Source organism: Helicoverpa armigera, chromosome 2, assembly GCF_030705265.1.
Source record: "Helicoverpa armigera isolate CAAS_96S chromosome 2, ASM3070526v1, whole genome shotgun sequence".
Taxonomy (NCBI): domain Eukaryota; kingdom Metazoa; phylum Arthropoda; class Insecta; order Lepidoptera; family Noctuidae; genus Helicoverpa; species Helicoverpa armigera.
Genome location: NC_087121.1, coordinates 10250754 through 10271980, shown reverse-complemented (window position 1 = coordinate 10271980; position 21227 = coordinate 10250754). Strand labels below are relative to the sequence as shown.

Genomic DNA, 21227 nt, shown 5'->3' with positions numbered 1-21227 from the left:
TTGACTAATCTCCTAATATGAGATCAGCCACCGTGGCCGAAATTATTACTACGAATGCTAGAAAAAACAGCTTATAATCATGATTAAACCTCCAGTTACCGCTGAACTACGAGTATCAAAGTACTGATTATACTTAGCGATTTCATATTGATTATGTATTCGAACTCCCGCTCTTCACGGTCACGTTTCACCATCAGTACAAACTGCACCAATTAATCTGTTTAAACCATCCATCGTACCGAAATAATCCCCTTATCCCCATTTAATCAGTATTTAATCTGGCTCTCACGCTTCAGAGCAGATCAAAGACGCCGACAAACTTTTCCTTGATACCGAGTTATCTCTTTAATTATAAAATGTTTAACCGCTTGTATTTTTTAAAAGTTCTCGAAGAGGATTAAATTTGTAGCGAGTTCAGTTTATTTTGTGCTTGCTGGATGCCAAGAATTTAAGTGGTTTTATTGGTTGGTGCAGGCTTTTTCTCGTACTGAAGTTTAGAGAACATTTAAGACATCAGACATGTAGGTGGTAGTTGGAGAATTTTTACCCCACTTTTGACTCCCAGTGAAAAGAAAGAAGTGGTGAAGGGTGAACCTTCTTTTTGTACGTTTTGATGATATTTTGGAAGACGTTACACAGAGAAGTATGAGGAAGGATGACATGCTGCACCGATTCCAAAGGACAATGGGCAGATTGGTATACCCCACCAATAGCAATGTCATATGTATCATTGGATAGGCTTTTTTATGTAGAACAACATTTACTATGACAGCTTTGCTGAAATGTTTGTCCGTTCTGAGATATAGATCAAAAACTGTGCAAAAGTTAGAACAAAGTAATCTATTGATAACTCAAGTTTTTAAAGGAAAATCTAAGTACTACCAAGTGTAAGTCTTGTAAGTGCTACCTGCTGTGCCCGTTAGGGTCCATAATTGTTACTATTATGTAGCATTTCAACCTTTTATTGTATCAACTGGATTTTGGGCGTAATGAGAAACCGCACCAATAGCAAAGTCATATATATCGTTGGATAGGTCTTTTTAGCTGAAACAACATTTACTATGACAGCTTTGTTCTATTTATCCGGGTTCGTGCAGAGGTTCCCACGGGATGCGGGTGAAACCGCTGGTGCTACATAATAGTAACAATTATGGACCCTAACGGGCACAGCAGGTAGTTCTTACAAGACTTACACTTGGTAGTACTTAGATTTTCCTTTAAAACTTGAGTTATCAATAGATTACTTGGTTCTAACTTTTGCACAGTTTTTGATCTATATCTCAGAACGGACAAACATTTCAGCAAAGCTGTCATAGTAAATATTGTTCTACATAAAAAGACCTATCCAATGGTATATATGACATTCCTATTGGTGGGGTATACCAGTTCCCATATATTTGTGCCCATTGTCCTTTGTCTTGAGACGATTACCTACTATAATAGGATGGTGTACTTTGGAACTTCGAAACAAAAGATTATTGTATACACAGGTATTGTACAAACCATCTTCCGATTTGTATATTTGTAACTCCTCACAGTCGACTATAGGATTTCGTTATTCATTGGCAAGAATAAAGTTTTAATCCGTTTCTTTTCGAAGTTCAGTTTCATTTATTTTTTGAGCTTGACAGTAAGCTGGCAAATGAAAGGTTTATATTCCGAAGAGTTTAGTTAGTTTAATCTTAAATAAGCTGTTGTGGTTGGACGGCGAGAAACATTGTAATATATTGACAATAGCCGAAACTTATAGTTCTCGTTAAATAAGTTTTCCATTTTGTTAAGACATTTTAATTGTTTCTCAAGGGCAGTAGTTATTTTCAGATTGGCAAAGTTATTAAAAAGGATTGTATGAACTCCGTCTAGCCGGTCTATGAGGCAACTGTTAGTTTATCATGGATAGACTAGGTTTTTGTTCTTTTTTATCATAAACTAGCCGTTTTCCCGCGGTTTCACCCGCGTCCCTTGGGAGCTACTGACCGCACCGAGATAAAATATAGCCTATGTTACTCGCAGATAATATAGCTTTCTAATGGTGAAAGAATATTTAAAATCGGTCCAGTCGTTGAGTTGAGTTTATCCATTACAACCAAACAAAGAAACAAAGTTTTCCTCTTTATAATATTATTATAGATTATAGACAAAACTGGACTATTGGTGCAATTTATCACTTTTGTCATGGGATTACTTAACCTTGAAAAGAGGTCTGTGAACTTTGCTATTTTATTGGTGGTTTATATTTTATTTTTACAATGTAATTTGTATTTAAGACGTAACAAATGATAATATGCAGCCATGAATTTTTGGCTTAACTCAAAATTTGAACATTTAAATGCACAAGGGAAATGAAACTAGTTTTGAATATTCTTTATAAATTGATAGCAAATTCGATAGACCATGAAGTTTGTTAGACTGATCTAAGTTACAACTTAAACTTATTTATTTTATTCATTAACTGGTAGTTTCTTAACGAAGGTGTTTTAAGTTAGAGTTGAAGTGATGATAATATAAAGCTGACGAGTTTTTTGGATTTAAAGCGCTTATCGGATAGCACATTGTTTCGACAGAGGTTGTAGGATACTTTTAATCCAGGTGCGCGAACTTTTCATGGGGTGCGGGTGAAACCCCTTTGAGGATCCGTTTTTTCTTTATAGGATTTCTGGAAGTAAAAGTAGGAGATAATATAAAATAATTTATTAAGCGTTAATATGTAATAAAAAATAAAAATACTCTCTCTAATAAATTGAAAATGTATGTGGAAAAAAACATTAATAACCATACACAGGCGTGTGATTTATATTTTAAATCTTTACAGGGTCAAATAATTTTCCAGCAATGAGAATCAACGCCTCATATGCTGCGTCAACCGTTTTGAAGATACAGAGTGCTCTCCAAGCGTTGACAACTCTTCAGCTGACCACATACCACTTTCCTGAACAGGCCACTGTTTTTGGTAATATTATTTTTTTTGAAGGACATACATGACACCCTAAGCCGTTAAAGCATAAAAAAATATTTTAAAATTAATATTTTACAGTCTTTTTTAACCGACTTCTTAGTAAGCTCTTGATGTATTCATTCACACAAATAAAAAAAAAACAGTTTCGTATTTTACAACAGTTGCCATGTAATTTTGTCGTGGTGGCCTAGTGGGCAAAGAACCAACCTCTCGAGTATGAGGGCGCGGGTTCGATTCCAGGTCAGGCAAGTACCAATGCAACTTTTCTAAGTTTGTATGTACTTTCTAAGTATATCTTAGACACCAATGACTGTGTTTCGGATGGCACGTTAAACTGTAGGTCCCGGCTGTCATTGAACATCCTTGGCAGTCGTTACGGGTAGTCAGAAGCCAGTAAGTCTGACACCAGTCTAACCAAGGGGTATTGGGATGCCCGGGTAACTGGGTTGAGGGGGTCAGATAGGGCAGTCGCTCCTTGTAAAGCACTGGTACTCAGCTACATCCGGTTAGACTGGAAGCCGACCCCAACATAGTTTGGGAAAAAGGCTCGGAGGATGATGATGCCATGTAATTTTGTTTGTATGCTTTGGAGTTGAAAATTTTGATCATAAATAAGGTTCAGGTAATCATGTGATTTTTAATTTAAATTGCAAAAACAATCCTAATTCAATATATTACCCTTTTTACAGATGGAGCAACATACGACTACATAATAGTTGGGGCCGGTACAGCAGGATGTGTCATGGCCAACAGACTAGTGGAAGACAATAAGACTAATGTGCTGCTCATAGAAGCTGGAGGGGACCCTCAACTAGATGCTGGTGTAAGTTACACTCTTGATATAGAAGTTCTAGAGCTATAATGGTTGATAGATAATTAAATAATCATGGTTCAAGCTATAAATTAATAGATTGATGATCTCATAGAAATACTATAAAGTCCTACTTTGCATGGGATCGTTTTTCCAGAAAAAATGTTTTTTTTTTATCTGTGTTTTTTTTCAGTTACCAGGTTTACTGCTGTACAGCAAACAACCTGATGCAACATGGGGCTATAAAACAGAAGACGACGGAATCTCAAAAAAATGCTACAAACCTATGAGAGACGATATGGCCATAGGAAAACTCCTAGGTGGAACCAGTTCTGTCAGTTACATTCAGTACACAACAGGAAATAAATATGATTATGACAAGTGGGCACAAATCGTCAACGATACCACTTGGAACTGGAATAACGTTGTTCCATACTTAAAGAAATCTCAAAAGCTTAATGATCCGACCATTAATAACTCTCCTCAAGGTCAATACTTTGCCAAAGATGGAAAAATTGAACTGTCTGTTTATAGACTTGATACAAGATTGAAATATTTGAAAGCATTCAGTCAGGCTGGGAATGACATCGTAGCTGCTATAACTGGAAACACTTCTTTGGGTTACACTGAGCCAATATACACTATTGGCAGCGGAGCTCGACAAAGCACTGCTTATGCTTATTTAGTTCCCATCAGAAACCATCCAAGGCTACATGTATTGAAAAACACAATGGTCAAAAGAATAATATTCGATGCTTTCAATAATGCTGTTGGCGTTGAAGCTTATACTAATGATAAAAGATGTATCATTGTCAAAGCTAGAAAGGAAGTCATACTTTCAGCTGGTGTTGTTAATTCTCCTAAAATTCTCATGTTATCGGGTATCGGGCCAAAAGACCATTTGTATAGTCACAAAATCGAAACTATTTCCAATCTGCCAGTTGGAAAGAATTTTCAAGACCGTTTGGTAGTCACCATGCTTTTCAACATGAGCAAGTTGGTTATTCCTTACAGACCTTGGAACCCTTACGAGTACCCAGCAGCTGTGCTAACTGGCTATGTATCTTTGAACAAGTCTAGCTACCCAGATTATCATACGGTCAGTTATGTGAGCTTTCCTTCATATCTCATCACCTATTGTACTTTCACTTATGGCTTCAGTGACGATATTTGCAACAATATGATAGGAGCTGATGTAAATACTGAAATGATGTATTCGACAATAGGAAAGGAAACTTACAAATCTAGAGGAGAGATTCTTTTAAGAAGCAACAATTTTACCGATGATCCCTTAATATACACCAATTATTATGCCAATGAAGAAGATATAGAGGATTTTGCTAGAATTTTAGAACATTTTATTAAAATTGTGGATACAAAAGAGTTTAAAGAAATCGGTGGAACATTTCAAGATCCTAAATTGGCTGGGTGTAAGAATTATACGTTCCGTAGTAGGGAGTACTGGAAGTGCTATTTGAGATGTATGTCGACTAGTCTACATCACTATAGTAGTACTTGTGCTATGGGATCCGTGGTGGACTCCAGGTTGAGGGTCTATGGAGTGAAGAGGCTGAGGGTAGCTGATGCCAGTATTATGCCTTTCCCGCCCGCTGGAGGTACCATGGGACCCACTATCATGATCGGTGAGAAGGCTGCTGATATGATCAAGGAAGATGATAAAGACTTTAAGCCAATTAGATGTCAGTGATGTAAAACAGTTACACCTAATATAGCTAACTTAAAATGTCTTAGATATTGGACTGTTTGTCGCTGAATATGAAAATAAATATAACTCTACATATTTTTATTTTATTTCATGAAAAAATCCAGAAAGAAGAAAGTTTATTTCCCATTTCAATAAAACATTATAGCCCAATAAAAGTAGATTTTATGTCTGAATTTCGGTAAAGGCTGCCATTTTGTGGATAATGGAAAAATATAATCTCTCTTCAAGTCTTTTTGAAATCTAGGTTACCTACCAAAATACATTTTAGTACGCTTTGATTAATTATAAAGACGTTATGAAAATGCTGTCCAATCATCAATTTTACTTAGAATTATGATGATAGTCTTCAAATAGATTAGACTCATCAAAACCAAAAAAGTTTTAAAATGTGTTGATAAATGAATTTGAACATTTCATAATCTAAAATTGACTGTAAAAATTGAAATAATTTACGTAGCCAGCGAAAACTTTTACATAGCTTTGTTCGTAAGTGAGAAAATTGCTAGTTTTTTTGCTTGAGCTTCAATGGGATTGGAAAATTGCTCCATCGAGGTATTTTGAGTCGCGTAAGCGTTTTCCAAGTTTTAAGTGCCAGCTTAAAAAGTCCCCAGTAATTAAATTGTTCCGCGCGAGAAGGTTTTTTTAATGTCCCTTGCATGACGGTGATAGGGTAATGAGTACTTCGTAAAAAGTTAAAATATTTTTGTTGAAATTACATGTTAATATCGTAATTTTGATGAGTGGCTAGGTCTTTGGGTACAGTTTGATATTTTTTATAACATGAATTTTAAGGAAGTACCTGTAGGTTTTATAGATCCCTGTTTAATAATTTCAAGAAAAAAATTTCCTATGTAAAGAAAAATTCTGAAATATCAAGAAGAATTAGAAAGATGAGATCCTTGAAAATCCTCCATACACTTGTAAAGTAAGTTGTAAGTTGGGTGTAGATTTTCACAACTCTACAGAACCCAATAGTATTTTTCTGAATTTCTCCCAATATTTTCCAAAATCACCGTCTATGTGATTACAATCTGGACACATTGTCCATATTCCATTGATTTGAGGGTGCTGATGAAAGCGGAAATGTATTGTGGACGGTACATTGTACATTTTCTTTTTACCCGACTCCGGGTTATCCGCCTATTGTATTCCCTAGCTGAGAGTAATCGATATGGTTCTTCTTGTATCGGAATCTTAGGACTTAGACGTGGGTAGATTTCAATTCGTTTATATTGATGAGTTCGTCTTTTGGTACGTGGAAATGAAAATATTGCTTTTATTATTTACTTGGAAGCCTAATAAATATTCTCCATATCCCGTGCACTTTTGTTTTCAAAAAGCTCTAGTGTTTGCTATATCACGGAATGGCCGATGAGGACGACGCACGCGACTGGAGATTATGGACTTTCAAATCGACGGCAACCAATGAGGTGATCGGATGATCTGACTGCCAACTGTATGCCTAAGGGGAGCTTATATTCTCAGTAGTAGGTGTCTGAAGTCCCCTTCAAATTCGAGCCCAAATAAAGCTATTCTAGCGTTTAAATTTATTTTTTATTTTATTTTAACATTTTCGGAAAACTTACAGCTAGAGGAAACAATATGAGAGAAATAATATGACACTTGAAGGCCATTTACAAGTTTTCACAATTAGATTTACATACTAATAAAAAAGAAAATTTCGATTGGTGTCTGGAAAAATAGTAACAACTCGTATTGCCTGTGATTATAAAAAAAAAGTTAAATAAAAAAATTACTAACTAGACAACGCTTAAGACGAGCAACACTGGTATTGAACAAATCTAAGTCAACAACATCACGCGAGATTACATTGAAAGATTTGCTTGCTCTTAACATAAATGAATTTTGCCTGTATGTTGTTTTAACCCGTGGGACATGAAGGAGGCGGGGGTTCCTTAACAGTGCAGTGTGTGTTACCAGTCCTAATTTACTGAGAAGCTCCGGACAATCCATCTCACCATTAGCTATTTTAAAGAGAGTAGTTATTGTAACGTTGTACGTTATATTTTGAATATTTAAAAATACTAGACTTGCTATATCTCGGCCGCGCGCCGCGAGCCGTGAGCCGTTGACGGGTGACGGAAACCGGTTCGGCGAACTATCCCTCCTATGAGGCGACGCGAGCAGAGCCGGCGGTCAATCGCGAGACGGTCACTAGCACGACGCCGCGAGCCGATACAGTCTACTACTACTACTGGTCTATGTACATTTTTAACTCGCGATTTTATTGCAAATAATTTAACCGTTAATAAACTATTGTGCTTTTAAAATAACTTTTAAAGTCAGTGTATACCCCAGATCGGGGTTCAAGTACCTGACTACCCCCAGTCTACTAGTCTAGTCTAGTGACTGTGCCTACCTACGTGCCTGTGCCTACCTACGTGCCTGTGCCTACCTACGTGCTTGTGCCTACCTACGTGCCGCGCCTATCTACGTGTCCTGCATCTACCTGCGCGTCCGGCATCTACTAGCGCGCTGCACACGTACCCCGCCTGACCGCTGCCGAGCTGCCTGACTATACAGGGTAGTAGTGTTCTATAGCGGGCCAGAACTTAACGCGTGCTCGATTATTCTAAACCCACTCCCGGCTCTGCCGATCTTTTTGTAAAATATAGACTTTATACCATTTACTAAATTCCTTCTTTTATTATTCACCTTCTAGACTACCTACCACTAAACCTAAACGTTACAGTGGCGCCCAATAATGGTAGAATATATCGAGCCGTGTTTAGTTCTTGTTTGCTAAGCATTTTGTAGTTGTCCTGGTGTTGGTTGTCTGTCAGTTGTGTTGAATTTAATCACAGCCTACCAAATGTGAATCTACCCACATCTTTTTAATAATTATTTTTTTCTCTAATATTTAAATTCAACCGTCCATTTTTTTTTACTTGACCTACCGTCAATATTTTTCTACCCCCCAATTTTTATTTTTACATTTACCTTCAAAATTAACATACCTTAAATATATTTTCACATATGGTTGACTGACCACAAACGTGCTGATTTTGCATCCGAATTGTTTTGTCTTTATTATTTTTGTCTTTATTTTGCAACACACTCCTAACTGCGGTTTTAATTTTCAATTATGTCATACACTATTAAATTCTTATCGCTTCAAAAAGCTGAATTAGAGTATGAGGTCGCTGTGCGTGGAGGGGTAGCTGCTGATTCAGTTAACGAACTCAGGAGACAAATAGTAAAATTATCTTCAGCCTTGCCTTCAGAAGACATTCTAGAATCTCACCTAGAGCCTTTTGATGACCTGAAAGCAGTGAGGGAATCTTTAATAAAGTCCCACAATAATATAATTTCTCTTAAAACTAAATTAGATAAAAACCTATTTACACGCACGGAAACCTTACTCCATCACATCTATCATCGCTTGAATAGAATAGACTATTCATCGGCTGACGTTGCTGAAGCTTATAAAAGTTGCCGTTCACATTTCAATTCTCAATATAAAGATTTGACGTCATTTAAGATGCAGTCTTCACAAGTGCCTTAAGTCGCGGATAGTTCGCCAGACCCTATTAAAGAGCTTGTCAACGTGTCGGTCAGTTGCGAGCGAAAGCTTTTCTCAGAAATAGGAAAACTTAAATACTCGGGTAAAACTTGCGTACGTTCTTTTATCCAGAGGGTAGATGAATTTATTCTAAGTAGGAGTATTCCCCAGGAAAAAATACTGTCTTTCGCTTACGAAATTTTTACTGATGATGCCCTACATTGGTATCGTTGTGTAAAAGATAAAGTTAAAACCTGGGATGATGTTGTCATTTTGCTTAAGCAGGATTTTAGTCAAGATGATTATGACTATAGGTTACTCGCAGAGATACGTGCACGTACACAGGGTGAACTAGAAAATATTACCATATATATAGCTATTATGCGTGGTATGTTTTCAAGGTTGGGAAAGCCCTTACCAGAGGAGGATCAGTTGGAAATATTACTGCATAATATTAGGCCTTGTTATGCAAGCACTCTGGCATCTTCAGCAAACATAACCGACATTGACAGCCTCCAGAATATATGTAGGAATTATGAAAATATACAATCTAGACTCAAGCGGTTTCGTGAGCCACCTAAAGTTAGTGCTGATACTGTAGCCCCAGAGTTTGCATATACGAAGCAAGCTACTACAAGTAATTCTAATAATAACTATAAAAACTACAAACAACAAAGTCATAATTTTAATACTAATTATTCTAAAAACTATTCTAATAATTATAATAATCACTACAATAAATATAAAACTACTTCTAATCCAACACAGCAGGAAAATCACAATTTACACGTAAATGAGATGGCACCTGTCAACGATGATAACAATAAAAAAAACGTATACTGCCCTAGATGTAGATCTCAAACACATTCTTTGGGTTCATGTCAAAAGCCTCGTTTTCTTATCTGTTTTAAATGCGGAACGAAGGGTGTGAAGTTTCCTGATTGCCCTAAGTGTAATGCAAGGTTGGCAAAAAACTAAATCACGCGGGTTGCAGAGACAGTACTATCTCCAATTTTGATAAAAGTGATTGGGAAAATTGGCTTAGTACCGTTACTAAATTCTTTTCTTGCTACACTGTTTCTTCAATCCGTGATACTCAAACAGATTACACTCGACCGTATGTTTCTGTTAGGGTTAATGGTAAAACTATTACTGGGTTACTAGATACAGGTTCTGCCGTTACTATAATGGGGAATAATTTTGATAAGAATTTCAGTTCCCTTACCCAATGGAACATCTGTCAACCTTTAACTTTTGTTGCTGCAGGGGGACAAAGACTTTCATCTATGGGTTCTGTTTCCTTAACGTTTGAATTTGAAAATCAATCGCACAATTTAAACGTGCATATTATACCAGAAATCAAAAATAATTTAATTCTAGGCATGGACTTTTGGCGCAAATTTGGGTTGTTTCCTAGCCATTTGAATTCTATTAAGTTTTTAAATTCATCGGACGCTCAGTTAGCCGAATTAGGGTCAGATTGTTCTGAACATCTACAGTCGTATGATCATCTAACGTCAAGTCAGAAGACTACAGCTGACAATATCATATCTCAGTTCCGAGAGATATCATACGAAGAGCGAGGTCTGGGTCGTACTTCTTTGATAACTCATTCCATTGACACTGGGAATGCTGCTCCCATTCGTCAAAGGTACTACAGAATGTCTCCAGAGAAGCAACGAATTTTAGTAGAACAGCTGGATGAGATGCTGAAGGATGACGTGGTTGAGCCTGCTGAGAGTCCGTGGTCATCTCCAGTACTACTTACACCTAAAAAAAATGGCGAGCTTAGATTTTGTCTTGATAGCCGTAAATTAAATGCCGTCACAAAAAAAGACGCGTACAATCTACCTTACATCTCGGAAATACTGGATAATTTACGGGACGCCAAATATTTAACAAGTTTAGATTTATCTAAGAGCTTTTGGCAGATTTTGATAAATGAAGAGGATAGATGTAAAACCGCGTTTTATATTCCGACCCGTGGAACTTATCAATTTAAGGCTATGCCTTTTGGTCTTACTAATGCTCCAGCTACTCAACAACGTCTCGTAGATATTCTGTTTTATGGACCTGAATTTGAGCATAGAGTTTTTGTTTTCGTAGATGATATTATTATAGTATCGTCAACTTTCGAGCAACATATATCCTTACTTTTACTAGTCTTAAATAAATTAAAGTTAGCTAATTTAACAATAAATCTAAAAAAGAGTCAATTTTTCAGAGAAAAACTAAAATATTTAGGCTATGTAGTTGATGCTAACGGTTTACATGCTGATCCTGAAAAAGTAGACGCTATTAAAAACTACCCTACCCCCACAAATAGAAAAGAAGTTCGGCGGTTCTTGGGTGCAGCTTCTTGGTATCGCAGGTTTATTCCCAACTTTAGCTCTTTGGCTTCTCCATTAAATAAATTAACTTCTCAAAGTAAAAAGGCACCACCATTTGAATGGTCGAAGGAGGCTGATACTGCTTTTACTCAATTGAAAGAGTGCTTAGTGTCTGCGTCTGTACTTTCGTGTCCGGATTATACTCAACCTTTCCAAATTCATACTGACGCGAGTAACTACGGAATCGGTGCTGTTTTGACACAAGACATAAATGGCGAAGAGCGTGTCATTGCCTACATGAGCGAGTCCTTGTCTAATCAAGAACGCAATTACAGTGCGACCGAGCGCGAAGCACTTGCTGTCTTACTAGCGGTTGAACATTGGCGATGCTATGTAGAAAATGGCCAGAAGTTTATAGTTTATACCGATCATTCTGCCCTAAAATGGTTTTTAAATTTGAATAATCCTACCGGTCGTTTAGCTCGCTGGGGAGTACGACTATCGGCATATAACTTTGAAATTAGACATCGTCGCGGTGTAGAAAATGTTGTGCCTGATTTTCTATCTCGTTCAACTCCCGTATCTGCTATCGATAGTACCTTGACTAATCGCACTACGGATGATATTGTGGCCAAGACATCGGATCCTTGGTATCTTAATATATACAATGGCTGTTTAAATTCCCCAACTTCTTTTCTCGATTTTCAAATTTCCAACAATAAACTTTTTCGTTACAAAAAATGTCTAAATCCACTTGCTAGGGAATTTGAATGGAAAGAAGTGGTACCACCTGAATATAGGACTGATATTATCATTCAAAACCATGCTGAACCTATTAGTGGTCATCTAGGTATATTTAAAACTTTTAAACGCATTGCGCTAAAATACTATTGGCCTGGTATGTATTCCGATGTAGTTAAAGTAGTGAACTCTTGCGACACGTGTATAGCACATAAACATCAGAACCACGCAACGCTGGGTCACATGGGTAGACCTAAATCTTGTCATAGACCCTTTCAAATGCTTAGCATTGATCTTGTTGGACCACTGCCGCCGACCAGAAAACAAAATTGCTATATATTTGTTGTAACCTGCTGTTTTTCCAAATATTGTTTACTTTTCCCTATTAGACGGGCTACCGCTGACATTATTGCTAAAATCTTAGAAGAAAACGTATTTTTGGTACACGGTATTCCATCTACTATTATCCTCGACAACGGTAAACAATTTATTAGCGCTACACTAAAAAACTTAATAGACAAATATAAAATACCCAATTTACATTTTACACCTAAATATTCACCGCATATTAATACCGTTGAAAGGTATAATAAAACCGTAATGACTGCAGTATCAACTTTTATAAACAATGATCACCGGGTTTGGGATTTGCTTATTCCTAAAATTCAATTTGCTATTAACAGCTCGGTAAATGAGGTGACTGGTTTCACGCCTGCATTCCTTGTCTTTGGTCGTGAACTAGTCAGTTGTGGCACTCATTACATTAATGCTGACTTTGATGATAACATTATTTTTGAACCTCGTGATGCATACGTAGAAAATTTGGGTTACTTATCTACAGTGTTCAATAAAGTACAAGCTGCGCTTCTACAGGCTCATTCTAGGAATTCGCAATCGTATAATCTACGCAGAAAGGCTGCTGAATTCAATATAGGTGATATCGTCTGGAAAAGAACTTTCTACCAGAGCGATAAAGATAAATATTTTAACAAAAAATTAGCGCCTAAGTTCATTAAATGTCGAGTAGTTGGAAAAAAATCGCCCTTGGTTTATGAATTAGCTGACATGTCTGGAAAGTCTATAGGAGACTGGCATATTAAGGACTTAAAACTAATAAACTACAAAGAATAAATTCTTAGTTCAACTTAAATTCTATAACTGTAATTAAAATTATATAACAATTTAAAAAAAAAAAAAACTAAAACTAAATGCACTAAATATAACTAAAACATATACATAATATAAACTAAACTAAATAATATAAACTAAAAAACTAAATTACATAATATAAACTAAAAAACTAAACTAAATAACGTAAACTACACCCACTTACTACTACTACCCATAACTATTCCTTTTCTATTTTTCACCTATTGGTCTACCCCAATAGTGTATAATAATATGATGATGGTCTACCCCATACATCGTATTACTATCGTATTAAATCTATTATGACTATCGGCCCTACACCGATGGTTATAAACGAACTTGATCGTGGTTCTACCCCATAGATCCCTTCTGTATGCTAAAGGCCCTACACCTTTGGTATTCTACGGAGCGGTGCAACTCCTTAAATAAGCCTTTGCAAGAGCGGTTGATTACTCTATAAGTAAGCCTTAAAATCACAAATATAACTTATGTATTTATCCTTTCTAATATTCAATCTATCAATAATAGTTATGTGTAGTTAGTAATCGCTCGATTTCAACCTTATCCTCTTCCAGCCATGACTGAACTGGGTGAGTGTTCTGTGCACTATAGGCAGAATACTCAGGTCGAAAGGACGCTGACGCACAGATGTCTAGTGTGATGTCGGCTATTTAATGTAAGGAAGAATGAAAGGTGAGGGATGATTACATTATGAATGAAGACGAATGAAAGAGAAACTTAGATCAGTTGTTAGCAAGAGCGAAAGCAGCGGATTTTTCCTAGGAAAAATCCTACGCTAAAAAGGGGGGTACTGTAACGTTGTACGTTATATTTTGAATATTTAAAAATACTAGACTTGCTATATCTCGGCCGCGCGCCGCGAGCCGTGAGCCGTTGACGGGTGACGGAAACCGGTTCGGCGAACTATCCCTCCTATGAGGCGACGCGAGCAGAGCCGGCGGTCAATCGCGAGACGGTCACTAGCACGACGCCGCGAGCCGATACAGTCTACTACTACTACTGGTCTATGTACATTTTTAACTCGCGATTTTATTGCAAATAATTTAACCGTTAATAAACTATTGTGCTTTTAAAATAACTTTTAAAGTCAGTGTATACCCCAGATCGGGGTTCAAGTACCTGACTACCCCCAGTCTACTAGTCTAGTCTAGTGACTGTGCCTACCTACGTGCCTGTGCCTACCTACGTGCCTGTGCCTACCTACGTGCTTGTGCCTACCTACGTGCCGCGCCTATCTACGTGTCCTGCATCTACCTGCGCGTCCGGCATCTACTAGCGCGCTGCACACGTACCCCGCCTGACCGCTGCCGAGCTGCCTGACTATACAGGGTAGTAGTGTTCTATAGCGGGCCAGAACTTAACGCGTGCTCGATTATTCTAAACCCACTCCCGGCTCTGCCGATCTTTTTGTAAAATATAGACTTTATACCATTTACTAAATTCCTTCTTTTATTATTCACCTTCTAGACTACCTACCACTAAACCTAAACGTTACATTATATCAGCTATACGCCTACGCTCGTGTAAAGGTAACATATGAAACCTTTTACACCTGACAATATAATTGGAAGAATATTTACGTGTCTTAAATTGTAAAAATCGAAGGAAACGTTTCTGTACACGTTCAATCCTATCAATGTATATGCTATAGTTTGGGTTCCATATTTGTGAAGCGTACTCCAAGTGGCTGCGGACAAACGTACAATAAAGTATTTTAAATGTTTTTATATTTCTATTATTATTATTTATGTACCAAACAAGACGCTTACTGGGTACATGAATAGTTCACTCATTCAGGCTATCATGACTAAGTGTTTTTTGAGCTCGACATTCCTAAAAATCCACTACTGAATTCCCAAACACCCGTTTCTCTCACCAGGAACCAACGAACATCTTACTCTAAACTTTGCAGGTACAATTCTGCAAAGTTACCGCGTTGTTAGTACAAAACACTAGGTTTCCCTGTTTTCATTAGAACACAAATTGTCTGGATGCAGGCGCTCGTGTATGAGCGTCTAGGCTCTGTAGTTACTGTCAGCTGTGAGGCGCAGTTGGGATAAAGATTGGGGTACACTAGGTGTAAGTGACAGAATTGAGAGATAGAATTTGCGGCAAGTTTTCACATTTAATAGGAATTAATTCAGTGGTTTACTAAGATTTTTTTTTGTTGTAAATCAACGCTTGAAAATAATTCTATTCAGCATTTTGATAAGGGTTTTTTTCTAAAATGTTTTAAGTAGTCCTAAACATAGAAAGGAAATAAGAAAGATAGAAAGAAAGAAAGAAAAAAGTAGAAGGAAAGAAACAAATATAAATAAATGAAAATTTAATATTAAATTAAATTGGAGGTGTAGGTACTTGGAACCGCGTTCTACTTCAGTAGGTTTCACGAAATACCAGCTTCAATAAACCTTGTATTACCTACTACTGAAACAACTGTCAGTGAAATTGGCTGTACTGTGTTTGTAATATTTTAACATGACAACGTTTCAAGTATGTCACTCGATAACACTGACGTCATACCTCATTGTAGACTCACCCTTAACCACAGTTTTCAGCAGACAATACAAACACAGTTTAGGTGTAGTATATCTACAATTAATTACGTATTTAACCAGCGCTAGCAAACAATTTATTAACCATTGTTCCACTTACAGTTGTTTTGTTAATTAATCCAAATAACTAACGATTCTCAGTGGTTTCGAGGTATTCTTGTAATTATAACGGATTTGCGGATAAAATAGATTTACGTTTCGCTGGATTAGTTTTGTTTAGATATTTGTGTATTGTGTTTGTTTGTTGTTTCTATTTATGAGTATACTGCTAACTTTTGGTTGGCCGATAGTTTGTTAGGGCTCATAAATCAGTATGAAGATGAATGGTTGTACGCACATTAGGTGCAAAGATCACGTATTTAGCCGGTATCAGACCGATTGAAAACTTTGATAGAAATTAAGAAATTCTTAAAAAAAGCAATTGCCGACTATCGGCAATACTGCCATTGTGAAAGCGCTGCAAGGCCAAAATCTTATCTATGCACAGGAATCCAAGCAATAGCAACATACTTTAACAATTTTGGCTACAAGTAAATACAACGAGACCTACCCAAGACCTTCCTACACATTTGCATACCAATTTATATGTATATATATGTTACCGGCCGAACCCGATTTTAGGACAAACCAGTTTTGCCTAGGCTCAACTAGTTCTTCCTATACGCGTTAGGATTAACTAGTATAGCCTAGTCCAAACTAATTTGTCCTAAGCCCGATAGGACGGACCAGTTTAGGCTAGGCAAAACTAGTTGATCCTAATATCAATACGCACACTCTAGGATAAACTGGTATGGCCTAGTCTAAATAATAAACAAATGTAGCGAGGTCGGAAAGTAACTGAACAAACATGTCAGGACATGTTCATGCGGGAATGCTCCGAACGTCCCACGCCGCTCGCTCCCCGTTCGTCATTTGTCGCGTGGTTTTAAACGCATTTAGCGTCTAATTGCTAGCCGTGCATAGGGCTGCCATCTCGAATTTCGCCAAACCTGGACAAACATTAAAGAAACCCGGACATTTGGCGTAAATCGCATTTTTTCCCCGAACGAGTACGATTTTTTTTAAACAAAATAATACCTAATTTGTGATCCATTTACTATTAACATATACTTAAATTCAATGAGGTGCTTCCTTACATGAAAAGTGTCCGGGTTTTCCCCGGACACTTCTTGAAACCCCGCCCGGACGGCCCCCGGACGGCCTTCAAACGAGGACAAATCCGGGGAAACCCGGACGGATGGCAGCCCTAGCCGTGCATAACGTACACGCCCCGAGCACCTCGCGCCTAATAACGTATTTAGTTAATTAAATACTTACCTATTATTTGTTAGTTTGCTACATATATGTAGTATGATTGTTCGTATTATCAATTTATCCATAACAATGAATCATTATAGTTTAATAAAGATGATTATTTTTCTAAACACGGAGTAGTTTATTTAGTTCATCTATTTATTTAGACTTTTAGATATGTATATGTTTTGACTAGGCCATACCAGTTTATCCTAGAGTGTGCGTACTTATATCAGGATCAACTAGTTTTGCCTAGCCTAAACTGGTCCGTCCTATCGGGCTTAGGACAAATTAGTTCGGACTAGGCTATACTAGTTAATCCTAACGCGTATAGGAAGAACTAGTTGAGCCTAGGCAAAACTGGTTTGTCCTAAAATCGGGTTCGGCCGGTAACATATACAACAATATGTTTTCTCGAAGTTTCCTTAAGAAGGGTTTACATAAAACAGTGTTTTCTATTACGTTCGAAGCTAATGTGTACTGCATCTTTTATTCATAGAATGGAAGTTCTTAAGTGCCTTCCTAACGTAAGTAACTGGAGTCGGCAGTAACTGTGTTTTAAAGTTTTAGTTTACACTACTGGTGTACTAGTTACCCTGTATTTTTGTTAGTGATACTTTAACTTCTTTTTTAAAGTTCCGCCCTTAAAATGGGACCCCATTACAATGACTTCGTTATCCGTCTATCACCCGGCTGTATCTCATAAACCATGACAAATAGGTAGATGGTTTTTATACTGCGGAGTAGTTAAAATATTGAAATAGAGAGAGTTGATGATGTCAGGTTAAGATTTTCCTTTTTTCTGGAAATTCGTTCTCTGTACAATGTGTATTGAAGTCAAATCTGAATGATGTATTTTGGTTTTGCGAGACTGGAAATGACACAATTCTCACAATCTTATATCTAACCAGCTACCTGCAAAGCACATTCAATTGTACTTCCTAAAAGTGTTTGCAGCAAAGATCAAATAAAGCAAAGTTTAAGTTGTGGCATGTACACATGAAATAAAGAAAAACAAAAAGATATACAAAGAATATCAGTAAGTATAAGTAAACCTTATTTCGCAAGAAAATCTCTACTTTTCTAAAAACAAAATTGAAAGCATCCTGATTGATGAACACTTAAAGAAAATAAACCCTTGGTTGGCTGCCAAACTGGCTGCATTTCGTAACCATTCAACTGTTTCCTATTTCATCCATCTTCAGTGCATTTAGAAGGCATTCATTGCAATCTAGTGCAACACTATGCGGTTTTCAATTTGTAAACGGATTGCAGTACATTTTGAGGATAGTCTGAGGAATTCCTAAATAGCATGATATATGAAGATATGTGGCGTTTGACGTGGCTTTTGGTTGCTGGATTTAATGGAAGGAATTTGTTATTTAACTTATTTCACGTGTTTGTATGAATTACTAGTAACCTGAACTGGTTTTAATTGAGTTTAATGGTTTTATTTGGTTAATATTATAAAGCTGAAGAGTGTACTTGTTGATATGAACTGATAAGGTTAGATATTGAGATAATTTGAAAAGTTTTTTCAGTGTTAGATAGCATATTTATCGAGGAAGGCTATCGGATGCTTTTTGCTGGTGGAAAGCTAGTACAAATTTTCTTAAATCTTTCTCACGAATTTCTCTATTTCAAAGTGAAAGTATTTTCACTCAATATTTTTTCAGTGTTTCGTGAGTTTATCATTTATAGACAGATATACATATACATACTTCGTTCTATAAAATAAATGAACGAAGAAACATAAACTTGTCTAAAATAAATGCTCAAAAAACAAACAGTAAAACACGCCAGAACTTAGCACTTGGTTATTATTCAATTATAGACCGATAAGAGAAATTAACTCATTATCTAAATGGAGTTGGTTCATTTAGCTCAATTTGTAGGCGGAAAGTTAGTTCGCTTATTAGTTCAATGGTTATTACTACATTTGTATGTACATGTTTTAATTAGGCGGAATTGCGTGTAATCGCTTTGGTTAGTTTGGGTAAATTCGTGAAATATGCTAGAATGGTCTTGTTTGGATATTATGCAATCGTGTGTGTTAATCTTAGTGAACGAATGTTTATTGGAAAGGGTTCAACTTTGCTTATTTGCGGAAAACTTGATTGACTTTATAAGTAGTTTTTTTTCCTGTTTTCAGAAATTTCTTTACTTTTCGACCTGTTTCCTTTTTTAAGCTGTCATGTTTAGGTATCAACATCCTAACATTCTCAAAATGTAATGCACTATCAAATGAGTTGCATTTGTTTTCACAAATTAAAGACCCTAAAAGTTGAATTCTAACAAAATAGAATCGACCAGTTCAAAATCTAAAAGGCCTGGCTACAGTAATAGCATAGAACATGCCATCCCCAATATTATCGAAATTGCTCATAACATCAAGGTCTGAGCCCAATAACAAGTGAAAAGCAGGAAAATGACGATCAAACTGCCTAGAGAGCTGTAATTCATAAATCGAAGAGGATGTAAACCTTTTTACAGTTTGCAACGATCATATCTATGATATTCTTTCGAAAAAGGTTTTATTTTGTCTGAAAAGTGACTGTAGAATTTTTTCTCTATAGTTCGATGAAAATAGGTTACCTAAAATGTCTACATTTCTCTAGTCTGATATTTAAACACTTTCTAAGACTATATACTCAACTTTATGAGTTATTTTTCTCCTTTTAAGGCACTGTTGTGTTATTTAAGAAGTACAAAAACAACGGAAGGTTCTTTGGACCGATAATTCAATTTACAAAATGTCACAAGATGACGTGTGAAGTGAAAAAAATATTTATGCCTTCCGTTCCGCGAAAATTCACTTCATAAAAGTTACGCGTACTGAAAACGCTATTATTTCTGTCCTTATAAAATACTGTAAATAACAAAACGTTATATCAGCCTTTGAGCATGTAACCAACCGGAACCGATGGGCGACCAGGGGATGCAACAAATAATGATAGGCTTTTTTTATGGGAAATCATCAAATGACACTTCCCGCTGTGGGTGCTGCGTGACGGAATGTCAGACTCTTACTGACTAAAACCTACCATATTCTTTCTGAAGCCCTTTATGTACCAGGGCCGCGGAACAGTCCCGACAAGTAGTGATAGCCTACTCATGCATTTTCGACTACATCGAGACGCATGCACACGACCAAACTGACAAATATAATCATAAACTTGACACACAGATCATAAGAGCATGAGCGGCGCTCTCCTACTTACATGCTTATCGCAGATGGCAAAGCCCAGCAACTGCGTTTCCAGTTGGTTCAATGCTCTAACACCATACCAGTAGTAGACAATTTCATAACTCGTTATGTCGACTTGAAACGCAAAACCATTTGATTTATGGAAACAAATTTTTATTACTCTGACATGATGCTGAACGAAGAACGTAATATAACTTCTTACTGCGTTTTTCGTTATACAATTACTGTATACTTATGATATATGACGGAATATTGTGATTCTTTTGCAGCAACTTTGTCTGCTGGGGTATAAATGGAGTTTTTATTAGTAGGCAAGTAACCTATGTTTTTTTCGAGAAATATTTCTCATATGTGTGTTTCAAACAAGGTGATGTGAGAAGGTATACAGAATGGGGAAAAATTCACGTGGCGTTCATTTAATGTAAGCCTTTTTTGTATCACTTTATGGCACAACAGGCTTTTCGTACAAAAAGTATTGAGCGTAATTAGTCTAGGCTTCATCCCTAATAATCCCTTTTCTTTCACTACGAGCCAGTCCTTGAAGACCAAGGTTCTCTAAGAAAGTATACATACATACATAAATATAACTTAGCACCTTAGAATGTAAATGATGCTGAAATAAATGGATAAATATAATAAAAAATAATTATATTAATCAGTTCCTACGATTGATTAAGTTGACCCTAATCAATTCAAATAAAACCTCGCGTCGTAAACAAAACGTACTTCCCCGTACGATTAATTTCCCATAATTTTTCCATAGCACTACCCAACAATATACGTAGTGGAAAAATAAACTGCACTCAACAGAAATTTTATTAAAATTATCTGAGCTTTACAACAACATGGAGGATAAAAGGTTGTATTTACAGTTAAACTAGTTTTAAGTGCTTGCAACGTGTAGTTTACATACA

The 21227-nt window shown here is 36.6% G+C and overlaps 1 protein-coding gene and 1 long non-coding RNA gene across 3 annotated transcripts; one reads left to right on the top strand and one right to left on the bottom strand.

The window, feature by feature from the left end:
* Positions 1-2436: 2436 nt before the first annotated feature.
* On the top strand, positions 2437-5560 carry LOC110382470 (ecdysone oxidase). 2 transcript variants are annotated; one of them, XM_021343074.3, is made up of 4 exons: positions 2437-2589; positions 2813-2950; positions 3646-3779; positions 3961-5560. In XM_021343074.3, the coding sequence occupies exons 2-4, from the start codon at positions 2833-2835 to the stop codon at positions 5473-5475; spliced, it is 1767 nt and encodes a 588-aa protein (XP_021198749.3). In that variant the 5' UTR covers positions 2437-2589; positions 2813-2832; the 3' UTR covers positions 5476-5560. The 2 variants fall into 2 exon arrangements, with proteins under 2 accessions (XP_021198749.3, XP_049699695.2); XM_049843738.2 differs by having other exon boundaries at positions 2438-2589; positions 2831-2950.
* Positions 5561-14024: 8464 nt separating this feature from the next.
* On the bottom strand, positions 14025-14753 carry LOC135118801 (uncharacterized). Its single transcript, XR_010277791.1, has 2 exons — positions 14476-14753; positions 14025-14439 (listed from the first exon to the last, which is right to left on the bottom strand). It is a non-coding gene; the product is annotated as an uncharacterized LOC135118801 (long non-coding RNA).
* Between the last annotated feature and the right edge of the window lie 6474 nt (positions 14754-21227).